Here is a 27,904-nt window from a genome sequence, read left to right as displayed (position 1 = left end):
TGAGAGCACTGAGAATGCCCATCCCCCGGCCTCGTTGCCGTAGGGAGGGCGATTTGTCCCAGCCCGGCAACAGGCCAAGGGGACGCTGATTGGTTCTCGGGCCGGGGGGGCGGGGCTTGATGACTGTTTTCGGCGTCTTCCCGCCCAAAGCCCCAGTCCGGCCCGAGACTTTGAAGAGAGAGGAGCTCTGTTTGCGAGCTCCTCTCAGTGGAGTTTCTGGGCCCTGATCGACCTGTGGATGGTCCGAGTGTCGGACCGTACGGGAGTCGGGGCTTTGGGAGTGGGGTGGGCGGTTGGTGGCGGCAGCCGCAGCAGTAGTGCAGGCCGATTCAGCCTGTAATTTGGCTGCATTGGGCGACAGCGGCAGCCAATTTTGGCCCTTTGGTGATCGAGCTTTTGGTTGGGGGTTGGGCTCGGGCAGCTGGGTGGGCGGTCGGCCGCGGCAGCAATTGGGGCTGATACGACCCGTTGTCGGGATGTTTGGGGTGCCCCCGTCCCATTGGGAGCGGCTCCAGTCAAGTGGGGTGGCTGCATTGGCGGCGGGCCCGACAGGGGGTGTCTGGGAGGCCTTGAATCTGGCTCTTGGGGCCTACTGGCCGTTTGGATTGGCAACGGGGTGATTGGTTGGCAGCGGTGGGGTGGCTGCTGGGGATTTGAATTGGTCTTTTGGGGGTGCTTAGCTGGTTTGTTGGGAGGCTCCGGGCCGGCTGGGTGTGGCTTCCTCTGTAGCAACTTTAGAGTTACGACAGTCAATGTTTAAAATTTATTGAATAAATAATTGAATGGATAAATATATAAGTAAATAAATAAACCTTATATAAAAAACACAAAAAAACCCCACATCTAAACACAAGCAAATTCTCTTTATACCTGGGGTGGAGTGATTTGTGATTATGCCTCCCAAGAAGGCAAAAGGGAAATCTGGAGGCCAGCCAGTCAAGCCACCTAAGCGACCTGCGCCCCAACCATCATCTTCGGATGAGGATGATGAGGAAATGACACTCATTAGGGCAATGATTCAGCGGATGGAAGCTTTGGAGCATGCCAGGGCGCTGCCCCAGGACAAAGGGTCAGGGCCTTCTGGTGGGGGGGGGGCAAGCCCCTTAGGCGGATGTAGGGAGCTGCGAGGACTCAGTTAATTCATTCTTTATCTGCCAGATTGAAGGTCCTGGAAGAAGGGGCAGTTCCTACTGAGTCAGTCGGTCTCAGCGTCCTGTGTGAGCAGCCTGTTGTGGTTCCAGACAATGCAGCAGTCCCGGTGGAGGTGCAGCAGGGAGACTGGCCTTCAGCAGCAGTGGAGGTGCCTTCTGTCATTCAGCCGGGTGAGCTTGGATCTGTTGCACCACATGGTGGTACCGGCCAGTGGCCACTGTTTCCCTGGCCGATAACAGCCGCCGGGGTTGGGGCTCTGCCCCTTGGAGGGTCCCTTACACATATCCGGGGGGTTGGCGGGTCCGATGCTGGGAGTAGGGCCTAGAGCTCAAGGGTAGCTGAGCAGGTGTGGCAAGGAGTCGTGCCACCGTCCGGCGGACCCGGGATGATGCCCGCGCAGGATGCAGGTTGGTATCCAAGGGGGGTTCTACCTACACCACAGCATTCCCCCTATGGGGCTGTGGGGTTGCCTTTGGGGGATCACCTCTTACCGGCCACTAGGGAGAAAATATTGAAAGGGGAGTACGTGGACATCTTCTCTTTGTTGTTTAGGGAACCTGAAGTGAAACACAAGGAGGGTGAGTCCTGTAAGGACCACATAGTGACAAAACGAAAGCCAGTGGAGAAATCGTGGAACAACTGGCTTTCAGGGTTTACGATTTATATGGGGGTGGTCCTTCAGGCACAGCCGGCTAGGGCCCTAGCGTTAGTCAAATATCTTGACATTATTCATCGGGCGGTGTCGGACTTCGCGGGCACTGCTTGGGTGAGATATGATGAGAATTTTAGGATGCGGGCCGCCCTTGATCCCTCCATGCCATGGGAGGCTCCTCATTTGGAGCTCTGGGTTCTCATTATGTCGATGACAGATCGGACAGCGGTCATCTGCTTTCCAAGCCAGCGGCACTGTATTCTCCCACCCTAGCGGGCCAACAATGGGTTCAACCCCAGTCGATTTGCTGGGAGTTCAATCGCAGTGGCCGCTGCGGGAGACAGGCTTGTAAGTTCAAGCATGCGTGTAGCCTCTGCAGTGCCAAGCACACGAGCTCTTCCTGCCCCAGGGCGCGGGGCTGGGGGGAGGGAGCAAAGCCTAGGTTTGATGGTGGTAGAAAGGGGGGCCTCCCTGCACCCCCTCCAGGTGAAGGGGCCCAGCCCAGTTAGGTGGGACATTCTGGAGCGGCTGTGGTTGGATTACCATAATCAGGGGGGCCGCGGCCTTGTTGACTTTCAGGTTCCGGGAGGGCTTTAGGATCCCTTCCTTATCATGGAGGGTGGCTGTCATGGCCAGTAACCTTAAATCCGTTGAAGGGATGGAGGCGGTGGTGTCAAAAAAGACTGGCAAAGAGGTGGCAGCTGGGAGGGTGGCTGGACCTTTTGCTCGATCCCCCTTTGACAATTTGAGGATCTCCCCGCTAGGGAGTGGTCCCGAAAAAGACCCCAGGCGAGTACCGCCTCATTCACCACCTGTCATATCCCAGAGGGGGTTCGGTTGATGATGGGATCAGTATTTATGTTTGGTTGATGAGTATTTATGTTTGGTTCGTTATACCTCCTTCGACGCAGCTGTTCGCATGGTAAGGAGTCAAGGGGTTGGGGCGTTTTTGACTAAGTGCGACATGGAATCCGCCTTTCGACTGTTGCCTGTTCATCCTGATGATTTTGATCTGCTGGGGTTTTTCCTTTGCAGGCCAATATTATTTTGATCGGGCCCTGCCTATGGGCTGTTCCATTTCGTGTGCGGCCTTTGAGCCATTTAGCACCTTTTTGGAATGGGCTGTCAGGAAAAGGGCGGGTTCTATGTCTACGGCTCACTGTCTAGATGATTTTCTTTTTGCTGGGAGGGCTTATTTTAATGAATGCCACTTCTTGCTTCAGAGCTTTGTTCAGTTAGCCAGGGAGCTAGGTGTCCCGCTGGATCGGGGGAAGACTGAGGGTCCCGCATATAGGTTATCTTTCCTGGGTGTTGAGTTAGACACAGTTGTTGGTTGTTCACGCCTGCAGGGTAGTGGTTCCTGGGTGGGCATTTTTGAGGCGCCTTTGTGACCTGATGTCTGGCTTGCGGGCTCCTCACCACAGGTTGGACAGGTTCCGGGAACTAGCGCCGGAGGCAATGCAGGACCCGGAGATCATGCCAGAAGCCCTGTGGCGGCTTGGCGCATAGCTGCGCTACAGGCCATCGATGCCTCCTTGGTGCCCAGTACCAGGGTTAGTTATCGGGTGAAGGTTGGGGTGTTCACAGCATTCAGGAGAAGAGAGGGCTTTGTAGAAGCATGGCCTGTGCCTGTGAAGCATGTCATGCAGTTCCTGGTGTCTCTTTCTGGGGCAGGTAAGGCAGTCTCTACTATGGGAGGCTACGTCTCTGCCCTGGCTTTCAAGGCCCAGGTGCGGGGGGTACAGGATGCTACAGGTGATCCTAGAGTTAGGAAAATGCTTGAGGGTTGGGCGCGGCGGCAGCCCACAGGCCCGGACAAGAGGAAGTCACTGACGTTAACTGTGGTTGCAGCCCTAGTTTGCCATTTACCTGCCTGTTGTTCTTCCCCTTGGGAAGCTATGTTGATGGCGGCCGCTTCCTTAGTTTCTTTTTGGGGCTTTTAGGCCCAGCGAGGTTTTACCTCGGGGTAGGCATTCACCTTCAGGGCTTTGCCTGCAGTTTGGGGATATGTCATTGGATGGCCTCGGGGTCACGCTGCTCCTCCGCAGTTCTAAGACCAATCAGAGAGGGAAGGGTCAGGTGATTCACCTACATGCTGCCTCAGACCCGGGGATGTGTCCAGTTACAGCTTTGAGGCAGTACGTGGCGGGTGGCCCCAAGGCAACTGGGTGCCTGTTTGTTCATGAGAAGGGGGATCCCTTGACCCAGTATCAGCTATGGGCTGTTTTTAGGAAGGCTATGGCCTGTGCTGGGGTGTCTGAGTTGGGGTTTAGCCTGCACTCCTTTAGAATTGGGGCGGCTACTACAGCTGGCAGCTTAGGCATGGAGGCGGGGGCGGTGCAAAGGATTGGGCGTTGGAAGTCCGATGCATTCTTACACTATGTGCGCTGATGCAGCGCGGTAGCAGCTGTTTGTTATCTGCTTGTTCTTTTGACAGGTGCTGGCGGGGTGGCGGCTCCAGTACGTGTGCTCCTGTGTGGCCATTCATTGGTTTTTTGGGCATACAAGAGGGCCAGCGCCTCGCATTTTGGGACCCAACTTGGTCTGGGACAGTGGTCCAGGGTGTCCTTGTTGGGTATGCGGGGGATGCTCTGGAGGCAGTTGCTCCCAACCTTGTGGGATTATATAGATAGGTGCTCCTGTCCAGATGTTTTGGTATTGCACTTGGGTGAGAACGACTTGGGCAAGCAAACGGGGCTCTCCATCATTCAGCGGGCCTCTTCTGATTTCGCATCCCTGCGGAGTAGGTTCCCAGGGATGAGGATTGTGTGGGTGGAATGGCTCCAGTGTAGAGTTTGGCGAGGGGTGCACTCTCTGAGGGGAGTGGAACAAGCTCGACATAAGGCGTCTGATGCTATTGGCAGGCTCGTTCTTGGTACCCGGGGTTAGGTGTTGGCACAGCCAGGCCTTTCGGCCTCCTTGCCTCACCTATTTAGGCCAGACGGAGTACATCTGTCTGTTCAAGGCTGTGATTTATACTTGTCCAATCTTCAGAAGGGGCTTGGGGAATTGTTGGTGAGTGGTGGGGCAGGAAGGCCAAGCTAGGCTGACCTACCTGTGTGGCAGGGACAGTGCGGGTTTAGTTGGAAAATAGTGGGTTTAACTTCAGTGAGCACCCTTGGATGGTTTAATGGGTGATTGCTCAATCACTCCCTTGTGGCTTGTGCGGCCCAGGGATGACGATTCACCATGAACCGGCTTCAGGACTTTGCAGATCCTTGGGCTGTGCGGTCCGGGGTGTGCAAACGCCTAGAAAGTTCCAGGCCCTCGCTTGGGGGTTGGTGGAAAGGAGATGGATCAGGCCGGTGCCTGATGCTCTCCTGAGCCAGGGTGTGTCGCCCAAGCATGGTGCAGGTGAGGACTGGGGTGTCCGAACCTGGCCATTGCTAGGTCCCGCACTGTCTTGGGTGGGGGAACATCCCTACCTAGTTCGCTTGTTCACTGTTGATTAAGTTAATAAAGTTATGACCAGTTTCACCCAACAAATTGTGTCAGCGTCTTCTTGGGCTGGGGTCTGGAGACAAGGATGTTACCTCAGCACCATATTATCTGTAAGGTACATATATCTCCTAATCAACAGTGGCACATATGTGGCAATAGCATATATTAAAGATGAAAATATAAATTTGCATATCTTTGCTTAATCTATGGCGGGGCTTAAAAACAAAAAAAAGTAAAAACTTGTCCCAGTAAAGAAGGTTTTATCTATAGAAACATAGCATTCTGTCCATTCTTTGGTCAGAAGACATTAAGAATTGGAATTTGATCAATGCAATTTATAGTCCGAAGATTTTTGGAGAAAACACTTTTTCAAAAAGAAAGAAAGAAAGAGAGAATGCCTTAGCAAAAACATTGCCTCATTATGAAAGCAGTTGCCCTTTGGAGTCTTCAGTGGAGGAGGGGACCAGAGCAGAAACTGGGGTGCTGCCTTATACAGATGGAAGTGGGGTTTTTTCTGTGAGAAGGCACCTTTGGAGACAGTCCATTTTTTCCCCACTGTGAGAGTGTATGCAGTGCAAATGCTCTATCCATAATGTGTGACTTCTTGAATAGAACTGAAAAGGAAAAGAAAGGAAAAGGAAAAGGACAAACAATAGAAAGTGGAGCTAGGTGGAAAGTTGGAAGGAGAGTGTTTTGTTGATTACTCTTTTTGATTATGCTGCTGAATTATTATTTCACTTGATTTTGATGTTGATTATTGCTTTTTAATTTGGATTTGGATTTTTTTTATCTTTTGTTGTAAACCATTTCAGATACTATTACGAAAAACTATATATAAGATTATAAAAATAAAAACCCTAAACAATATTATACTGATACCATCTGATGTGTTGGAACTGGAGACCTCAGCAGATGTTGTGACTCAGCCAGAGCAGTCAAGTGGAGTGCAGGCAGGTGAGAGAGTAAGCAGCAGGTAACCACTGTGCTGTCCAGTACTGGTCAGAATGAAGGTAGTTGCTGTGCTTTGGTAGAAAGACGAGAAGCAGTGCAATTCTGGGAAAGAGAATGCCAGCTCTCATCTGAGCCACTCTCATGCATACATGAGAGTGCAGGCAATGCTGGCTACTATTTCAGGGCCACCTTTAGGGAAGAGTTGCATGGTAGTCAGGGGCATAAGTACTATTGGTCAAGTGGAGACAGTTTTCTCCCAGCCCGCCACACCAAAAGGCCCCCCAGAGGCAAGTCACATGACCCTGACTCCCCAGCATTCGACCCCAACTCCCCAGTGCCTGCCGCCAGGCTTCTGCTGAGAGAGCTAAGCAGCCTGCGGTGGTACTTCTTTTTACTGAGCAGCTGCTTCTTAAACCTTCTGTGCCTGCACCTGCGTATTACATAGTGCACGTGAACATTATGTATTTTTGGTCTCTCCCGCTCCCGCCCAAAAGAAAGAGTGTGAGGTGCTGACAGGGACAGCCAAGCAGAGAGGAGAGGCGGAGAGAGGATGTTGATCAGTCTGAATCCAAACAAAGGCAAAGAGGTACATTACTGCCACACCTCAAAACGTAGTACTTCCTTCATCTCGTTCTCTTCCTCCTCGTCCCGTGTGGAGTCAGTGTGCGGGCTGATTGACTGTACTTTGGGGTCAGTTTTTACATGCTCATTGTTCCCCTTTGGGTTGAAAAAAGCTATTTCTTTCTCCAGGGCTGTGTTTTGCAAATCTCAGGCGCTCTTATTCATGGAAGGGTATGTGGTGTTTGCGCTTCTGATGGTAAAACATGCTTTCTTATTGTTTTGAAGCCAGAGGCTACCTACCACGCAGCTTGCCATTGAAGGAAAGTTCATGCTGATTATTATCAATTAACCCAGACTTTTCTTCTGTGCCATGTCAGGCGGGATGCTCCGAGCGAGAGAGAAGAACTCTTGAAATGCGTGTGTTCCTCAACGCTCAGAGTTACCCCCAACTGCCCTCCTCATTAATCCTCTACTTCAATGCAAGTAGGATAAACTACTTGCATTCAAACCAAGCTGCTTGTGTTTGGCTTGGAAGCCAAACTACCTGCTCGGCAGTAGGTGGGGTGGGGGTGTTAGTCTGTTCATTTGTGCAAGTAATAGCAGAAGCAAAGAATGGAAATGCTTTTGGCTGTTCAAACAGCAGCTTTCCATCCTGAGTCAGGATGAGTAGGGGAAAGGGGAGGGATAGGGAAGCAGTGAGGAAGGAGGGGCTTGGCGTGGTGAGGCAGCGGGGATGAGTGGGGGCCATCAGGCTTGATTAGCAACTGGCGGTTGGCCCAAAGGCATGAGAGCAACCTCTGTGTGTTTGCTGTGGTGGGCTACTGAGACCCTTTGATGGTTGGAGCAAAGCAAGGCTGATCCTGGCACTTCCATTGATAGGGCTGGTAGCTTCGGGCTGCAATTGGTGAGAGGTTCCCGAGGTTCCGATTGGCGCCAGTTAATTGGCGGGGGTGGGTAGGAAACTATTATGTTTATCAAACTTTTATTGGGCAGTTAAGCACAAGCCGTTTCTCTTCCTATACACCCCCCACCCTGTAACTCCCCTTTCTTCATCCCTCCCATTGCCTGTCCTGCAAACAGAATGGAGGAGGCTATTCCCTCAAGCTAGGGTGCACTTTTTTTATGTGCGTGGCACGCACCCTAATATTTTCTCCTCCAGACCCTCCGACTCCCCTTGTAAGGGTGCCAGAGAATCTGAGGATCCTTGCCCAGCCCTTTTAGCCAGTCTAAGGAAGCAACGATCATGTATAGTTTCCATTTACTTCAGCAGATACAGTCCTTCACACAGACCTGATCTGTTTTCAGTTGGGAGTGCAAATCATTTAGCTGCTCACTACTGTGTGTAATAAAACACTCAAGGCATCTGGAGCTTTTTGGATCTGTCTCTTGCATGAATCTGTGTTGGAAGTGTTGGATTATCTTTGTGCAGTTTGGAAATCAGCTTGTTTTTGAGTGCAATTGGAAACCTGTAACTGCTCATGTATCCACTGTTTGGTCCTTTGTTATATTCCAGCTCTGTTGGTTTGTTTTTGGCTTGACAGAATAGTAAAAACAGATAGTGAGTGGGGCTGAACTTGAGGAAGTAAAGTTCATAAGAAAAAACAGATAATAGATCTCTGAAAATGAAGCCAAAAACTGTTAGGATGTTGAATATGCAATGCCATACAGTACTTTCCTCATAGGTAAATTCTAGCTTACACAGAGAAATCAGATAACCTTTCAGTTCTCAACAGGTATATAACAAATGTACTTCATAAAACTAGTGTGTGTGTTTTGCTCTTGCAAACAACTGTCTTAATTCACCTCTTTTCTTTGTAGCCAGTTTGGAATAATAACAGCGATAACAGTTTGGAATAACATTTGTCTTTGCTGACTTTCAAACAAGTATGATCACACACTTGATTGATTTTGAGTATAAAAGTAGGAAGAGACTGTCTTGATTTGGCTAGGATATGTGCAATGATTAAAGTTTTACATTGATTCTGTTGTATTAGTTGGTTCTGCTGTTATTTACACCTTGTAACTAGTTGGGATAGTTATCTGAGACATCGGACCAGGAGAAGGAGAGGAAGGCAGTGAGGGGTCCATTTTAAAATCTCATCTCCCGGCCCACTCCAACCTTGCTATGCCCCTGGTGGGAGTAGTAGAATGGACAATTCATGTTCTCAGGAGAAGAACTCTGAGGGCAGGAGAGCAGGAAAAAGATGGCACTTGACACCCACCTTTCCCAAATCTGAGGCCTCTTGGACAAAGAAATAGGGATGAGGTGACCAAACTCCAAACCAGAAATAGAAACAGACAGGGTATATTTAATTTTGATCTGTTTTTGCCTCAAATCAGCATGGTAACAATATACCCTAGAGCAGATTCAAACATATGAAGGATACAGCACAGCCCTCAAGCTGATCTATAATACATCAGTGCACACATAAGAGTACCTTGTTTGAAAGCATCCACATCAACAGCCAGTTTTACATGATACACATAAGTTGTAGAAGAAAGACCCAAGTGATTTTTTTGGAGGGGGAGGGGGCAACTCTTGGGTCAACCAAAGGGAAAAGCTATATATCCCATTCTGTTATTTGTGATGTGCACAGCCACTCACATGTTTTTTGTATCTAGAAAGCCTACATCTCAAGATAATTAAATGAGTATTGATGAAAATCTGAAGTCAGTGGCAAGAATGTCATACTAGGACTTGCAAGGCCCAAGTTCAAATTCCGACTTAGCCATGAGACTCACTGGGTGACCTTGAGTCAATCACTCTTTCTCAGCCTAACCTATGTTACAGGATTGTTATAAGGCTAAAATGGTGGGTGGGTTTGTTTGGTTTTTTAAGAAAATAATGTTATCATTTGCCTGCAATCTGGAGAGGGGTGGGTAAAGCAGAGGAAATAAAAGAGCAGATGTTTTGATGTATTTCTGCTGGATACTTAGTGTTTGTGTGATTTAATCCTACTCAAAGATGCCTTAGTACAGATAAATGTTGCTAAACCTGAAGGTGATAGAAAATATATTTTATCTTTAATTATGTTCTTGTACACTGTAACCAATCAAGTCACACTGACTCAACTTTTGTCACAGACTCTGAGTAATCTAAGTCCAAAAAAGTTCAACGTATTTAACTCCCATTAAACTCAATGTGACAAATTACAGGTGGCCCTCATTACTGCAGTACAATTACGGGTGGCCCTCATCTTGCAGTATAATGCACAAGAGGCTCCATAAAATGGCTTCAGGAAGCTCCACAGCAATGGGTCAAAAAAGGCTCCAAAAGCTCCAGTGCAATGGCCTCTGAACGAGCAAAATACAAGGTGCTAGTTAATACCTATAAAGCCCTAAACAGCTTAGGCCCTGGGTATTTAAGAGAACATCTTCATCACTTTCTTCACATATTCTTCAACGCCTGTTAAGATCATCTGGAGAGGTTTGTCTGTGGTTGCCACCAACTCATCTGGTGGCTCTTTGGGGACGGGCCTTCTCTGTTGCTGCCCCTGGACTTTGGAATGCGCTCCCTGTTGAAATAAGAGCTTCCCCATCTCTGGCCACTTTTAAAAAGGCACTGAAGACACATGTATTCACCCAGGCTTTTAATTAGATTTACAGTTTTAATATTTTGAATGTTGGGTATAAATGATTTTAATTGTTTAATTGATTTAATGTTTACATGATTTTAATTGTAAACCACCCAGAGATGCAAGATTTGGGCAGTATAGAAATATGTTAAATAAATAAAAATAAATAAAAATTATTTGCAGGGGTTCCGTTCTGGCTTATACACAGATAACAAAACCACAGATAATGAAACCTTAGGTGGGGGGATGAAGTTCTGAAGCCCAGGAAAATGCCCAAAACATCACAGAAAAGACAGGGTAAAAGTAGAAATAAGTATGGAGCACACCACTCTACCTTGGCTACCTGAGCACTTCCGCTCTCTTACTCTGTCAGCAGTGCCTCCCAGCTTCTCCCATAATGCATAAACATGATGGTTCCTGACCCCACTGTTGAAGTAGCAGGAGAGACCCTTAGCAGGAGAGGCCCTTGGCCTGAATGGCTTGTAGGTTGCCCAAAGAGACAGCACAAAATTAAATCCAATTCAAGTTAACACACACAGAGTGTGTGAGAATCAAGGAATAAGAGGATAACCAATTTTCAATGGACAATTAAAATCAATTTTTAATTTAAATATTAAATTAAATAATATAGTACTTTAACTATTAAATTTAAAATTAATTTTAATTTGAAACTTTTAATTAAAAATAAAACTTCATCAATATTAAATTTAAATTTTTTTAAACTGATCATTAGCATTTTACGAGGGCAGTACAATGCTGCAAGAGACTCCAGAAAATGGCTCCAAGAAACTCCACAGGAAAGGGTCTAATGAAGCTCCAAAAGCTCCAGAGCAATGGCTCCTGAAGGGTACCAATGGTTCCCTAAGGATACCAAATGCTACCCAACATTTATTTATTTATTTATTTGTATACTACCCAAAACGCAAGCTTCTGGGCGGCTTAGAACAATACAATAAAAACAACGAATAAAAAGGTTAAAACAGTACAATTTAAAATTTTAAACAATGTTAAAACTATTAAAAACCATCAAACTTTTAAAAGAGTATCTAATTAAAAGCCTGGGTGAACAAAGGTGTCTTGACTGCCTTTTTTAAAGTTGTAAGAGATGGGGAGGCTCTTCTTTCAGCAGTGCGCATGTTCCAAAGCTTCGGGGAAGCAATGGAACAGGCCCGTATCCAAGTAGGCACCAGATGAGCCGATGACTTTTATCAGCACAAAAAAACTCTAAACATGTAGACCAAAGGACTCCACTGTGCTCCTCCAAACTCCTCTCATGACCCATGAGCACATGCAGCAAGAGCACGAACACACAAGCACAGAACTACTCTGCCGAAAACTGCAGATGTACAAAGTCACGTGCTGAGGATAACGACGTTTGGTATGTACTGTCAGCCAAACCACAGATATGCAAAACTGGGAGTGCCAAATCCACAGATAATGAGAGCTACCTGTACTTAGGAATAACTTGCAACTGATTGCAATTATAACCTACAGGTTAGCAGGTTTGGCTTTTTAAAAGCCAAACTTTGGGTTACGGCCCATTTGACCCACGAGTATACCCATTAGGTTCTGGCAACCAACATGTTCCATTTTTATAGTTACATTATTTTGAGTTAGGCATTAGCAGTACTTTTTGATATAGAAAAATAAGTTCCTTTATTTGGATCCAAATTTCAAACTAACAACCGGCATTGTTGTAAGAGTTTTTGTTGTAGAGTTGGTGGCAATAATCTGTAATTAGCAGTAATACTTACTTGTTTGTAGATGTTTTTCTCTAGCTTTCACGTCATCATAAACTTGATTGAAGTGGTTGGTAAAAGCAACTAGATCTGCTTCTAGGAACATGGGCCCTTGCTCTTTCTCTTTCAGTGCTTTGCTTTGAACTTTTAGCTTCTCGATATGGGGTTGAAGCGTTGATAAGTGGATGATTTCATCCTATGTAATAATAATTTTTTAGAAGTCATAATGTAATAATGATTTAAGAAGGACAAACATGCATACCTGTAATGTTTATGCTGCTATTTAGGAAGGCAGTTATCCAGATATAGGAACATAGGAAACTGCCATATACTGAGTCAGACCATAGGTCCATCTAGCTCAGTATTGTCTAAACAGACTAACAGCAGCTTCTCCAAGGTTGCAGGCAGGAATCTCTCTCAGCCCTATCTTGGAGATGCCAGGGAGGGAACTTAGAACCTAGATGCTCCATCTCCTAAGGGAAATATCTTACAGTGCTCACATATCTCCCATTCATATGTAACCAGAGCAGACCCTACTTATCTAAGGGGACAAGTCATGCTTGCTACCACAAGACCAGCTCTCCTTTCCTTAAGACCAGCTCTCCTTTCCTATCCTCCTTTCTTCCTATGACATCCTCATTCACTCCCCCCCCCCGCCCTGAACAACAGCTCAGGTTGAATCAGGAAGGCCCCACTGAACGCATGTGTGCACACACTGCCTTGATAATGCTGCCCAGAACAAAATACATTCTGCACACAGATAAAAAAAATCAGAGGGAACACTGGAAAGGGGAGGGATACATGGTGAGAATCTTAAAAAGGAAGCTGCCATCTTGGTCAGTATTATATATACTGATTGCTTGGCAGCAGTTCTCCAGAGTTTCAAACAGGTATTTCCCAGCCCTACTTGGAGATGCCAGTGATTGAAGCTGGGACTTTCTGCTTGCAGAGTTCTACCACTGAGCTACGTTCCTCTGTGCCTGCCATCAATGTGCTTGCCACAATCTTCAGGGACATATTTCTGGCAAGCACAGAGGGATGCAGAGAGAAGGGGGATTAGTGAGAATTGCCCCTCTCCTGCCGAGTGAAAGAAAACTCTTTTCCACCAGGAGGTTTTTCACACAGGGCTTTTAAAGCCCTTTAGCTTGCATCTTCTATGGAATGGAGGCTGTGCATTCACACATCGGGCAGATTTATCCTGAAGTCCCTGCGAGCTATCGGGGATCACTTCAGACACAATTTGGGTTTTTCACTGCGTGTTAGAGTGCAGCCCGATTTATTTCCAGGGTTAAAAAATCCACCTATTCATTGGGTTTTTGGGATAACTTTGACTCCGCAGTAATGCCCCTCCAGCAAACTCACGGTAAAACCTGCTGTGTGGAGAACTACCAGGGTTTGGGTTATGTTACTTTTGATGTCAGCAAGTGATCTCCAACATTGGAAAAGGTACTTTATTGTTTGCATTTTATAATGGTGAAAATATATTATATTTAAATATTGCCAATGCATTGAAATTACTGCATAATTTATATCAAACAGTGATGACAAACCATAATGTAATGTTCAGGAACATTTAAAGCAGAGGTAAAATGAACGCCATGTCTGTTTTTTGGAAAATGCCTGACAGTTGTTTTTTTTAGAAACAAGATGAATACAAGTTTGTGCACCTATTATCTTTTTACCTATGTCTGCCCTAATCAATAGGAACCAAGGGACTTAAAAACCATTTTTCAACAGATCTAAAAATGGAAGGGGAGCCAAAACATAATTCTTACCCACAATGGGTTCTTTCCTTCCCAGTTTCCAATAAGAGATATTTAAAACACGTTGCTTTCCCCTTCTCCATATTTCTGAGCTTTCCCACATGCCTGAAGTATTTCTATAGTATGTATTGCCAGATGCTCCTAGGTATCTGCCAAAGTCACCTTGACGTTTTTTACCCATCCTAGTGGGGAAAAAGTTTTTGATTTATGCATATTTTCCCTCTATCTGTCATGGTTGCTCACTTGTAATAAGTTTATCCCTTCCATGGTGGCAGATGCTAGCATCATATAACACTGTATAGCCACATCTACCATCTACATGGAGGCACCAGTTTACACAATTGGCCCCATCATGTGAAGTCATATGTTGACCCCAACACCCTGGAAGCAATTGCATTTGAGGAATATCAATATGTTAATAGACCCATAGTTATGTTTCTTCATGTTTTTATGAGACTATCCATATTCTCTGTTACCAACTACAAAATATACTTCTTTCTACTCTACAATTTTGTTAAACCTGAAAGAGATTCAGCAATATGTATGCAGCATAATACAACAAAGATCAGGGCAGAATTTCTAACCTTGCACTTATCTAGCTGTGTTTTCACTGCAGCAGGATCTGTTGCTGGTATAGGTTGTGCTTTCAGCCAGTTTTCAGCAGTAATTACTGTCTGCTCCAATTGCTGCAGCTGGGAGTAGAAGGCAATGATGTTATTTTGGTACTCCAACCATGCCAGTCTTTCACTCAGCAACTGACAGAACTCAATCCAACGATTGTTCAACTGCTCTGAGGCTTGTTTGATGTTGTCAGCATTAAGCCCCTCTAGAAAGGAAGTAAGGGAAAAGGGAAAAAGTTTAACACATTTATTTTTAGGTCACAGTGGAGAGAAAAAAAGTGAAATGAATTTAACAACCCTATTGCTCTATCAGGAAACTCATAAAACCAGCAAATGATTTATCATCAAAGAAATGATCCTGAACATACAGATGTTGTGCGTTAGTGGAAAGAGGATTTTAATGCCCCTGTAAAAGTCTAGCAAAGTATTATCGTCAAGATGAACTGCACTGCAAAAATGAAGCATTAGGCCAAGATAATGTAGAACTAATGAAATCAATTGTGTGAAATGGGAAGCTATACAGGAAAAGAACCGTTTTTTTAAAAAATAGAATTTTACAATAATATGTATTCAAACCTTTATTAGAAAAAAAGTTGAATGCTGAAGCACTTCATGTGCTGTATAGCATACATAAGCACTGTTCTGATTACTTTAAATGTTCAAGAGAGCAAGTAAATGCCTCAGATAATTCAGATACAATTTACTAATTTACATGTCTACAGACCACAAAGCAAAAGGGTCAGAGAAAGGACAGTGACAGCAGGAAATACACAGAACAAAGAGTCTACACAGCAAGAGCCAGGCCAGGCCAGATCATAGGATGCCAACACAGAAGAGGATGATGAATTTGCATTTATCAGAGCAAGTACTGGTATAGTAGAAGCCCTCTACAGGCCTCCATCAGGTTGTTAGCCTTGATTATTTATTATTATTATTATTATTATTATTATTAGGAGGGCAGGGATAGGGTCCTCAACTATTACACAGAAAACATTCAGAAAACTATAAACAATCATTTTGTTACACTCTCAACAGAATGGAATATGTAGACACTACAGGAAAACTTTTTGGGCACACTCAAGTATTGATTATTGATCCATATAATGTTCAATTCTTTTCAAATTAATATCGAGCTTAAACTCTGTAGTATTTCTAAACAAATTCATTGACTTTTATTAAACTTTATATCCGTTCTAAATAATCCCTTCCTAGAATGTGTTAAGCATAACGTTTGCAAAAACTGTTTGAACATTACTTAGTACATAATCATTCAGTTTAAGTAAGCTTAACTTAGTAGAATGACCTTATTTCATGGGTTTTATTGGAAGTTATAGATGTAATGGAGTTATATCTTGCTTTGTACTAGCCACTAGTCATTCCTGAGAAGTTTGGAAAAGTGCTGCCACCAGAGTTAAGCATAACACAGGTGCATTACTCCTACTGTCAGCTTCAGGTGTGATGAATAATACAACACCTATTCTCTGGTAATATATTATAATTTCAAGGTTAATGGCTCATAAATCTTTACGCATTTTATATTCAGAACAACCCCTGATATCAGCAGTGAATAAATACATTGTCCCCAAAGGACATAAAGATCAGTACCTGAAGTGCCTTCATTAATTTTATTACCTTGTGTACGGTGCATAACAAATTGTATTAGAATAGTTTTAATTGTTCAGCATCTTATATGCAAAGTCTTCTGAACTGCCACTTAACGTGAAGTATACCTTGTCAAATGTATTTATCATTAGCTATAGCTCCAGTGTACAACAATATGCTTTAGCTATTGACTTACAAAGCTTTTTCAAATGGCAGCTTACAATGAATCATGGTGGCAAACTTCCTCTTCATTATGTGTTGTATCATTACAAATTCATTCTGTATTCAGTTTGATGCCTCCCAACATAATAAGTTCAGTGAGCATTTATTTCAATACAGCTAGCACTTTGTTCTAACCTGCCATAACAACCAATCATCCAATCAGATTTCTGCTGTCTGCTACACTGATTTTAGAATTGGAAGAATTCTGCCAACACACCTATATAGTCTTGTTGACTTCTACAACAAGACTACTTTTTACAAAATGGTTTTCAAATAGCAGGCACAAGCTAATAGCCACACATTTATTTTCTCCTAATTTCAGAAACACTCAAGTAAAAAACTGAGGAAGCAATTAGGTGCTCAGTTCTTCCCAGGAACGTAGGAACATAGGAAACTGCCATATACTGAGTCAGACCATTGGTCTATCTAGCTCAGTATTGTCTTCACAGACTGGCAGCGGCTTCTCCAAGGTTGCAGGCAGGAATCTCTCTCAGCCCTATCTTGGAGAAGCCAGGAAGGGAACTTGAAACCTTCTGCTCTTCCCAGAGCAGCTTCATCCCCTGAGGGGAATATCTTGCAGTGCTCACACATCAAGTCTCCCATTCAGATGCAACCAGGGCAGACCCTGCTTAGCTATGGAGACAAGTCATGCTTGCTACCACAAGGCCAGCTCTCCTCTCCTTGCCACCACACAGATGACAGTAACAAAAACAACTGAGATAACTACCTCCACAACCGATTTGGTTGACTGAAGGTCTCAGTTGCCTTTTCTAAATTATTATGCCTGCTTAGTACAGCTGCTCAAATTCCACTGAAATCAGCTGGATTTATATCGACACTTTTGTTCACAGATTGCTGTCTGTACATATCATAGAATGGGGAGAGGGACCTAGAAGTCTACTCAAAAATACAATTATTAAATTAGAATTCATCCTTAGTGATTAAAATTTCATAATTAAAAAAAAACTACATTCTGCAACATGGTCCAGAATTACTATGCAAATTCCAATAAATTCAGTTTATTCATTTAACATGCAGGTGAGTAAATTGCTCCTTTTCTTTAATCAAATATGTGAGTTGAGCCATTTAAGTTTACTCTATTATTTTAGTCAATCATTCTGCTTTAGCAGGGACAACTTTTCAATATCTCACATGTGAAATCCTAGCAGCAGCCAAGAGATTCAATAACAATAATCTTACTGGGGATGTATAATTAGAATCAATATCATTCAAAATAATCATGGATGAAGCCATATTAAGCTAAAATCTAAGGATTCAATTAATAACCTCAACCACTATCTGCCAAAAGAACTGAAGTTTATTACAGCCCCACCACAATAAAGACATTCTTTATTATGTGATCTCCTATGCATTTCTACTATCCAAATCAGTCTGAAAAATCTTATTCAAAAGGTGGTACTGGGGGATTACTGCTCAACCCCTGGCAGTTGTGCTTTGGGGTTCCACAGGGTTCCATTCCTTCCCTTATACTGTTTAACATCTACATGGAACTGCTGGGAGAGGTCATTCAGAGATTTGGCCTGAGGTATCATCAATATGCAGATGATATTGTATATCTCAGTTGTATATCTCTTTTTCTTCTGATGCAGGTAAGTCAATAGCTGTCCTGAATCAGTGCTCGGATGCAGTAATGGACAGGATGAGGAAGAACAAGTTAAGACTCAATACAGACAAAACAGAAATACTGTTGTTTGGTGTTTCCTCTGTCCAGGTGAATGATGATCAGCCTGTTCTAGATGGGGTTGCACTCCCACTGAAGGAACAGGCTCATAGTCTGGGGTGTTCATCAATCCAACACTGTTCCAAGAGGCTCAAGTGACCTCTGTGGCTCAGAGTACCTTTTATCAGCTTTTGCTGATACGCCAACAGCAACCTTACCTGGATGTTGGTTTAAATTGGTGAACTGGCATGGGAGCAAAAGGTTAAATCCCCCCTCCACTTCTGCCACAGTTCTAATCCCAACATGGCTGCTTTTTGAAAAAGAACACCTGATCATGGTGCTCCCACAATACATCCAGTTTGTCACTAAGAGAGACATGTTTCCAGATAGCCCAATTTCGGGGATGCCCAGAGAGCATCCCTCTATCTATGCTACTTTAGATGACATACAGCTCAAGACTATGGGATCATAGTCCCTATGGTGAACTTTCACCTGCATGGGTTTGGCAAGGCTCAAGGCTGGTCACTCAGCATGTGCAAAGTGTGGGTCAATATGCCCCAAGGTCAGAATACTGCAGACTGAATGGGATGCCTCCACCCCTCTCTTTCAGAGAGAAGGCAGTAGACAGTGAGCAGAGCCCACTTCAAAAGGAGAATCAATCAGGGAAGGAATCTTCCATTTCACAAGAGATAGTGGAGCACTCCTCGCGAGGCACACAGATAAGTCAGCACATTTCCCAAACCCGTTCTGATTTAACAAATTAGCTGGCAAGGACTCAGTGGAGTGTATTAAGAGAACAGCCTGTTGGGGGTCTCCCAACACCACCAATGCACATGATTTGGAACTACAGGCTTGTAGTTTCCATTTCGACTCATGGGACCACAGGATCACCATTTGCCTACATGGGCTAACTCCCAAGAATAAGCCACTTAGCAGTTACCATGGGAAGGTAACTCCAGGTCAAGCCTAACACATGACTGAAAGGGGGAACTACTCCCCATGCTCCCTCTCTGTTCATGCACAGAAGAGGTTGCTGAGTAGACTCGAGTTAAGAAAAAGTTTTTTCTCTAAAGGTGAAGCCAAAACTCATTTCCTTGTTGGCACAAAGAATGAGCCTTCTAAGTTAATCCCCTTCACAGGAAGAGCAGATAAGATTGCAACAGGCTCATCCCTCTAACATATGTTATAATAGTTGGCATGAAGCACAGGAAAAGTGCTCATTATGTTAAAGAAATAATAAATCTTCTACCCAGAAGATCTTCCTGACTCAGAGATATGCGCTGAGTCCGCCTATTCACTATTTTTACATACATGCTGTCCAAACCTTTTCACTTCATTGTGCTCTAGAGAACATCCATCTAGGATTGAACAGGACAAAATGTATTATTTTGTCCACCATGATGCCACCCTTCTCAGCAATGAAGTGTGGTCAGTATTTTGCCCCAAGGCAGACCTCTGCCTATTTGTATCACAGGCACCATCAGGCTGGTTGTCTCTTCTCTGGATTCACCCACTGCATGTATGTGTGTCTGGGCACCAGCTATTCCATCTGGCTGTGTCTTGGCCATCGTGCCCATCCAACTTTCAACCTCCATTTTGGCCCTGTCTCTAGGCCCAATCTGTGCAACATGTCTGGCTGCATCAGGGAAGTGGTCTCCTACGATCAAACCACCTCTAGACTCTTACTGGCTTCCTGACTCACAAATGGAACGCAGGTTTACAGGCTTGATTCCTGTTTTCCTGCTTGCTTCTGGAAAGAGGACCCTCAGCACCCGCTGAGTAACAAGTCTCTGACACACCATCGAAAGGATACAGATATACTAACCAACCTCTGCTTCAAACTCTTTTGCTTCCCATCTTCTTTGCTCTCTTTAGGTCTAAAGCTGTTCCCTAAAAGCCCATTTCTTTCACCAATCTTGAGTTGATTTTAAATTGGATCTCAAGCTAAAATGCCTCTGCGTGAGCCTCAGTTTGGTTTTATTAGTTAAAATTGTGTTGCTTATTAATCATTGTTTTCCTTCTGCACCCCTATTACTCTAAATAAACCTGATTGTATTCTGACTCCATGTCAGTAATTTCCAAGACCAAAGCTTTGCACAAATTTATCCTGTAATGAACTCTAGATCCAGATTTCCCACACAAGCCCCAAAGTTTGTCAGATATGCATAGCCAGCACTCCAGAGCAGTTACATTAACAAGTGGCCCATTAACAAGTGGCTTATAGATATGTAATCTTTCCACACCTGGTTTTAGGATCAACCAAGTACAGTTCAATTCACAATGTACATCACATTTACATAGCTTCTTCTTGCCTTTGTTGGGCAAGCTACTCTGAGAGTAACTGATTTTGAGTGGCAATAGATTTCTTTGTCTTGCATGGAATTTGCCACCTTCAGGGTGGGTAGAATGGCTTGGAAACCACCTCGGTTTGTATACCTACCTCTAGCCAAATTCCATGGATTCAGAATCTGTTTGGATCACTACCCTACAAACTCATATACACACAAGTAGTAGCCCTTTGCTCCTGGCTTCTTTCCTGCTTCTCTCTGCTAGTCTATTGGTGAAGAGGCCAACCAATGTCCAATGAATGCACCAATGTAACCAGGGAAGGATAGGTAAACTAACCTCTTGCCCTTCGTAGGCTTCTTGCTCTCCTTTCCAGCCTCCAAACTCTTAAGCACTTTCCACGGCAAGCCTTAAGCCTGCCTCTGGTCAAGCACACGAGCCAAGCTGATCAATCTTTAATTAGAACTTGAAGCTAAATTATTGCCAGCCATACTTCTGTCTAGAATATCAGCAAAGATTTATTACCTTGTCTAACTAAATGTGTGTCTTCTGTACCCCCATATACCCTTAATAAAACCTCTGAACTGTATTTCTGCCTATTCCACTTTACCAAGACACAAAACTTTCTCAAATTTGATACTGGAATCAAACAGCTCCTTCTAGCCAAGCTAATCCCCCACACCAGGCATCCCCAAACTGCGGCCCTCCAGATGTTGCTGAACTACAATTCCCATCATCCCAGCCACAATACATTGGGAGGGCTGCAGTTTGGGGATGCCTGCCCCACACTAAGCCAAAAGCACATTCAGAGTATCTAGCCAGTGCTCTGGGGCAGTTCTGGTTAACAGACAACAAATAAGGAAAGGTTCTGGAAAAGAATAAAGAAGCAAATCATAAGGCAGATCCCTGAGCAAAGGGATGGGTCCTTGAATACTTCTCAAAGATACTGATCACAGCAGATGTTACAATGGAAAGCATTTCAAATTATAAGAATTGCTAAGAAAATGAACTCAGGGGGGATAAAAGAGGTAGAAATCTGCAGCTTGGAGACTGGAAGATGAGTGGAGAGAGGGAAGAGGCAAATAAAGCAACAAAAGAAGGGAAACACTTAAAAGGAAATAAGAAAAACTTTAACATGATGATATAACATGAGAAACTAACGCAAGGAATAATACAGAAGTCATACGACTGAAGTTATACACCTTAAAAATGAAGCAAGTTAGATAACGTAAATAATTTAAATGAGCTTCAAATTTTAGAGTGAAAAACACAATTCTAGACTTTAATTCTAACAAATGTGACTGTGCACTGAAGGGATATTTGAGGATCAAGAGCAGCTTGTTAATAGCCAGGACCCTGTTTGGAACACTGAATTTTTAATTATGCTTTAGTTCATAGTGCTAAATTTCATATTTCTCGAATTTTAACTAAAAATATTCAGCAGAAACCCACAAATAATACAAACCTGGTTCAATTTGCTATTCTGTTCACAAAGTGATTTGCTAATATAATGCACGTGGTAAATATGAACCTATGTGTTTATCGTGTAGAAGGTTAGCTAAATCAACTGCCATTTAATTACCATTCACCATCTGTTCCACCAGGGCCTCAGCTGATCTGCTGGCATCTTGGAGCTTCCTGTACTTGTCAGGCTTTTCTCGTTCTATGCCCTGCAGCATGACAAAGTAGAATATTGCACATTTCAAAATGAGTTCTAATTTTCCAAGCAAGAACCTGGCCCTCATGGCGTCATAAATAAGTTTTACAAGCAAGAGCAATGTATTTTAGTGCTAACCTAGGTTTCAATTACCAGGGTTCAGAATGTTTCAGTCTTCACTGATTCCTGCACTTCCCACTAATCCACCTCTTTAACCTTTTGCCCCTGTCAAAATTAGAAAATACTATCTTTTTGATTGGGTGCTATGTGAGGGGAGGGAGGATTCATTCATATTATGGTGCCCATACAGGACTTTTAAGAGAATCCCCACTCTAAAGACCATTAATCATGCCACATCCATATGTGGATGAGGCATTTTTTCCATTTTTAGTTCATAAGATTGTATTTGCATACATGCACTGATACAAAAATGGGTGTTTTTTGTTTTGTTTTGTTTTTTGCATTTTTGTACCAGCACATTTGTACAAATAAGCCCTTGCAAACTAAAAAGGTGGAAAGAATGCCTCATATGAATGTGGAATGATTAATCTTTAGATTGCGGATTCTCCTAACTGTTTCTTTCAAGAAGCAAAGCACCGTTTAGGAACTCTGAAAAGGTTTGTTAAAATCCATTCATTATCATTCATTCATTCATTCAATTTCTATACCGCCCTTCCCAAAATGGCTCAGGGCAGTTTACACAGAGAAATAACAAATAAATAAGATGGCTCCCTGTCCCCAAAGGGCTCACAATCTAAAAATAAACATAAGATAGACACCAGCAACAGTCACTGGAGCTACTGTGCTGGGGGTGAATAGGGCCAGGTACTCTCCCCTAGGGATGTGCAAAAAATTTCGGGCACAGAACGATCTGTGCCCGAAATGAACAATTTTGGGTGATTCGGGGCCGAACCGAATCACCCCCGATGTCCCCCGATATTTTTCGGGCACGAGCCGAATCACCCGAATTTCGGGCAAGAAAAATTCGGGTGATTCGGTTCACGGTTGATTTTTGGTGAATTTTTAAAGTTTTAGTGACTTTGGGGCAGTTCGGGGGCATAGCATGGGATCTGGGCAAAAGGAGTGGGGTGGGGTGGTAGTGCCTAATGGGTGCAGGCTACCACCCCAATTTCAGGGGGATTGGGCCAAGGGCTGATTTTTGGTAAATTTCTGAAAATTTCATGTCTTTGGGGCAGATTGGGGCATATTGGGGCAGAAAGTGGGGCCTGGGGCAGAATAGTGGGGTGGGGTGGTAGTGCCTCATGGGTTCAGGCTACTACCCCAATTTCAGGGGGTTTGGACAAAGGGCTGATTTTTTGAGAATTTTTGAAGTTTTAGTGACTTTGGGGCAGTTTGGGGGCAGAAAGTGGATCTGCCCCAAAATAGTGGGGTGGGGTGGTAGTGCCTCATGGGTGGAGGCTACCACCCCCATTTCAGGGGGATTGGGCAGAGGGCTGATTTTTTGAGAATTTTTGAAGTTTGGGTGTCTTTGGGGCAGATTGGGGGCAGAAAGTGGATCTGCCCCAAAGGAGTGGGGTGGGCTGGTAGATAGTGCCTAATGGGTGGAGGCTACCACCCATCCCCAATTTAAGAGTGATTGGGCAGAGGGGGGAATTCTGGTGAATTTATTTTTATGAGGTTTGTCTTCATAAGGTGAAGTGTGCTAAATTGATTACTTCCTCATATTCATAGTAAGTGTGAAAAAGTAAAAGTGGGGTCATGAGAGTTGTTTAATTGAAAAATATCTCATTTGCTATGATAGAATGAGAATTCACACCTCAGAAGTTTTTTCTGAGGTGTGAATTCTCATTCTATCATAGCAAATGAGATTTTTTTCAATTAAACAACTCTCATGACCCCACTTTCACTTTTTCACACTTTCCTTTACTATGAATAATATGAGGAAGTAATCAATTTAGCACACTTCACCTTATGAAGACAAACCTCATACAAATAAATTCACCATAATTCACCCCTCTGCCCAATCACTCTTAAATTGGGGATGGGTGGTAGCCTCCACCCATTAGGCACTATCTACCAGCCCACCCCACTCCTTTGGGGCAGATCCACTTTCTGCCCCCAATCTGCCCCAAAGACACCCAAACTTCAAAAATTCTCAAAAAATCAGCCCTCTGCCCAATCCCCCTGAAATGGGGGTGGTAGCCTCCACCCATGAGGCACTACCACCCCACCCCACTATTTTGGGGCAGATCCACTTTCTGCCCCCAAACTGCCCCAAAGTCACTAAAACTTCAAAAATTCTCAAAAAATCAGCCCTTTGTCCAAACCCCCTGAAATTGGGGTGGTAGCCTGAACCCATGAGGCACTACCACCCCACCCCACTATTCTGCCCCAGGCCCCACTTTCTGCCCCAATATGCCCCAATCTGCCCCAAAGACATGAAATTTTCAGAAATTTACCAAAAATCAGCCCTTGGCCCAATCCCCCTGAAATTGGTGTGGTAGCCTGCACCCATTAGGCACTACCACCCCACCCCACTCCTTTTGCCCAGATCCCATGCTATGCCCCCGAACTGCCCCAAAGTCACTAAAACTTTAAAAATTCACCAAAAATCAGGATTTTGCCCAATCCCCCCGAAATTGGGGTGGTAGACTCTACCCATTGGGCACTACCACCCCACCCCAAAATTTTGCCCCTGGGCCCCTTTTTACCCCCCCGAATCGATTCGGATTCGGATTCGGATTAAATCCAAATCTGAACCGAATCAAGGGTGATTCGGGTGACCCAGATTCGGGCACAAAACAGAACAGGGGTGATTCGGTTCGGGTCCGAGCCGAATCACCCGAAATCCCGAATTGCACACCCCTACTCTCCCCCTGCTAAATAAAGAGAATCACCATGTTAAAAGGTGCCTCTTTGTCAAGTCAGTAGGGAATGTTTGGCCATCAATGTTTGACCTGCTCCCTTTGGATGCTACCATCATGTTTTACCAATGTACAAATTTTGAAAACTTTCTGTCCAGCCATTCCTGAGTTAGAAATGTGGACAAAAGGCTTGTGCATGGGCTTGCGCGGTGGGGAGTGTTCCCCTTAAGATCCAGTAAGCAGGTCCTTACCTGCTCTGCTGCTGCCCTTGTGTTTTTTCAGGTGCGGAACTCACCCTAGAAACAGCTGCGTGGGGCAGCGGCACTGTTCCCTGCAGCTTGCATGCACAGCATCAGCATGCACTTGGCATCCATTCATGCAGTGCATACACTATACTGACGCCACACATGCAGGCTGCAGGGAACAGCACTACAGCCCCACATGGCCATGGTGTTAACCATAGGGCAAACACCATGACTGGAAAAGTGGCAGGGGTAACAGCAGAGCAAGTAAGGACTGCTTACCAGCTCCTTAAGGGAATCGCTCTCCCATCCCACCAAACTGGTTTGGCTATGGCCGTCTGAATCACTTTGGCACTTCCCAAAGGCAATGCCGAACTGGCTAGTGCACATCCCTAACCTGTCTTGTAACCTGGGAAGCAAAAAAAGAGAACTACTCCTTTTTGATGAAGGCAAGTGGCAACTTCCTCCAAATAAAGGTTGAGTGATTGTCTAAGTGGGGGCTTCAGTTCCAAAACTTTCTGCCCTAAAACAAAGTAGTTATGGCCCTTAAAGCATTTTTAAAAACTTTTTCAAAAAACATTAACAATCTATAAGCTTATCAAATACCTTCATGAAACCACCATCCAATGCCAACTACTTTAAAGGCACATGCACACAAGCTATTTAATGTGAGTTGGAACATGTATGTAATAACTGGACATAGAGTGAATAAAATTCATTCACTCATTCATAGCCAGGTTTTTAAGGTAAATGTGAACCATTTACTGTTGATAAAACTCTTGATTTCTTTATATTATGATTTATTTTTAGTTCCTATTGGCTCCTGAAGCAGCTTACAATTAAAATACACACAACAGCAGAATGATGAAAAGGATATGTAAAGGTATGAATGGTAGAGCCTTCTGCTCCCTGTCCACTGATGACACAGTTTAGTTTCAGGTCTCTTCCTCACAAAGGGAAGGGACAGGGGATGCTGTAGATGGACTCAGGGATGCAAAATTAACAGCCCAGAACTAGCTGGGCTAGTTCTGCTACACAGAATGTACACACACCAACAGTGCAATCTGTACTGTTTTAGCTTTTCTCAGTTTTCATTTCTCGGTGTTCAGCTTTTTATACTTTAAAATTATATATATATATTTGATGTCGTTTTAGCCTGGTCTTTTATTTTACATTATATCAATTTGATTAATGTTGTGAGATGCCCCAAGCAGCCCTGCAGGTTGGTATTAAAAATTACCACAATGTGTCTGTGTGTCACAAGGTGGTCTGAGTGTTATGGCTGGTAAGTGATTTACCTAGAAGCAAAAGCTTCAGATGAGCAACTGCTTACAAGACTGAAGAAGAGACAGTGGGCTGCATCTGGACTAAATTACTCCTGAATAATCCTATTGAATGAAGTAGTCCTATAGAGTAACTGCTGAGTAATACTACTAAATAACTTTAGTTACTTCATGTTGCATCAGATGTTAAAAATTGAGCAAAGAGGCACCTTTTAAAGTGGTGATTTTCTTACATTTAGTGGGGGGAGAGCAAATGGACCTATCTAGCCTGAGCACAGCATCCCTCCAGTGGATGCTGCTGGCGTCTATCTTATGTTTCTTTTCAGACTGTGATCCCTTTGGGGTCAGGGATTCAACTTAGTACTTTATTATTGTTTTCTCTTTGTAAACCACTTTGGGAACTTTTGTCAAAAAGGTATATATATAAATATCTGTTTATTTTGTTTTGTTTATTATTATTCAATTCTTATAACATTTTCCATTATTTAACATTCTAAATGTGGAGATTATCCATCACATATAAATGGTAATTCAGAGCAATGTATTTTTACTCTTAAAACTGTTTCAGAGTTCCTCCTTCCCAACCTCAAGCTTGCTATACATAGCTTATTAATGTTTGGTGGCATATACCATGTACAGACTGTGTTTGAAGAGATAGGGATTTTGATAGAAAACATTTCACAATAATACAAATTGTTAAGGTTATGAATATTTTCTCACATTAACTTTTTCTCTGAGGTCTGACAGGTTTCCTTCTTTTCTGTATATTCCAAACTCTGGACTCTGGAGAACAGCTTCTGAACGGGTCATCCAACTGTGAAGTTCTGTTGTATCACCATCAAACCTAAGAACAAGAACAGCAAATATTAGCTCTTATCTGGCTCAGCTAATGATGGATACTCCTGTGGCTTGATAGGATACAACTGCTGCATGTGAGGATATGGTTCTATACTTGAATTCCACAGACACCCATGATTCTGTGCTTTTAAAGCAAAAATCAGATATTTGCATTATAGATAAGTGTTTCAAACTAGAACCAGGTTTAGGCTAGTTTTCATGGATCCATGGAAAAAGCCAAAAAAGAGTTCTGACAATGCACACGATGTTGAGAAATTAGCTTAATTCTGAGGAATCAAAAATTATGTTTAATTACCTGCTCTATGTTTTTAAATGGGGGATGATTCAAAATAGCCTGGTCTATTATTTTGAACTGGGAATTGTGGCCAATAACTCAATCCACTGCAGTATTGTTGTACAATGTTTTTGTGAAAATGCACTTCCAGAACATTTTAAAAGCAAAAATAAAGCTATTTCATATCCTTCCTTACAAAAAATGGAGAATGATGCACAACAGATCAGTCTGTTAACTTGGATGGGGAACCAGGTTTGTTTATTTTCTTTCTTTTAAAAATGTGAGTCTTTGTTGCTAAAGCAGCATTTAAAAATCATCATGTGGATATGCTGAGAAAGAGATAGATATTCCTTATTTAAAGTCTTCATACTTTTCCAGTCTGTTTCATCATGATTCATGAAACATACTATTACTGCAACAGATATTTCAAGGCTCTGTAAAACTGAATTCTATGAGTGATTTTAAAAATATTTATAACTAGAGTTGAGACAATTGGGGAAAGCTAAGTATAGCAAAGTTA

At 43.7% G+C, this 27,904-nt stretch overlaps 1 protein-coding gene and 1 long non-coding RNA gene across 20 annotated transcripts in view; one reads left to right on the top strand and one right to left on the bottom strand.

Moving 5' to 3' along the window:
• Positions 1-27,904, bottom strand: part of DMD (dystrophin) — a 1,901,967-nt gene that overhangs the window by 1,128,779 nt on the left and 745,284 nt on the right. For all 18 annotated transcript variants that reach the window (XR_008319265.1, XM_053308495.1, XM_053308494.1 and 15 more), the window contains 4 exons: positions 26,973-27,096; positions 21,828-21,915; positions 14,419-14,660; positions 12,087-12,267 (listed from right to left, as the gene is read on the bottom strand). Coding sequence is in view for 17 of the 18 variants with exons in the window: in XM_053308495.1 (XP_053164470.1) it covers positions 12,087-12,267; positions 14,419-14,660; positions 21,828-21,915; positions 26,973-27,096 (635 nt within the window). In the remaining variant the exon portion in view is untranslated. The remainder of the gene's footprint in view (positions 1-12,086; positions 12,268-14,418; positions 14,661-21,827; positions 21,916-26,972; positions 27,097-27,904) is intronic.
• On the top strand, positions 176-27,598 carry LOC128350338 (uncharacterized). Of its 2 annotated transcripts, XR_008319267.1 has the most exons (4): positions 176-1,322; positions 15,177-15,358; positions 17,889-18,010; positions 27,047-27,598. It is a non-coding gene; the product is annotated as an uncharacterized LOC128350338 (long non-coding RNA). The 2 variants fall into 2 exon arrangements; XR_008319266.1 differs by lacking the exon at positions 17,889-18,010.

The sequence above is a fragment of the Hemicordylus capensis genome, chromosome 3, assembly GCF_027244095.1.
Source record: "Hemicordylus capensis ecotype Gifberg chromosome 3, rHemCap1.1.pri, whole genome shotgun sequence".
Lineage (NCBI taxonomy): Eukaryota > Metazoa > Chordata > Lepidosauria > Squamata > Cordylidae > Hemicordylus > Hemicordylus capensis.
This window is presented reverse-complemented; position numbering and strand designations above follow the sequence as displayed.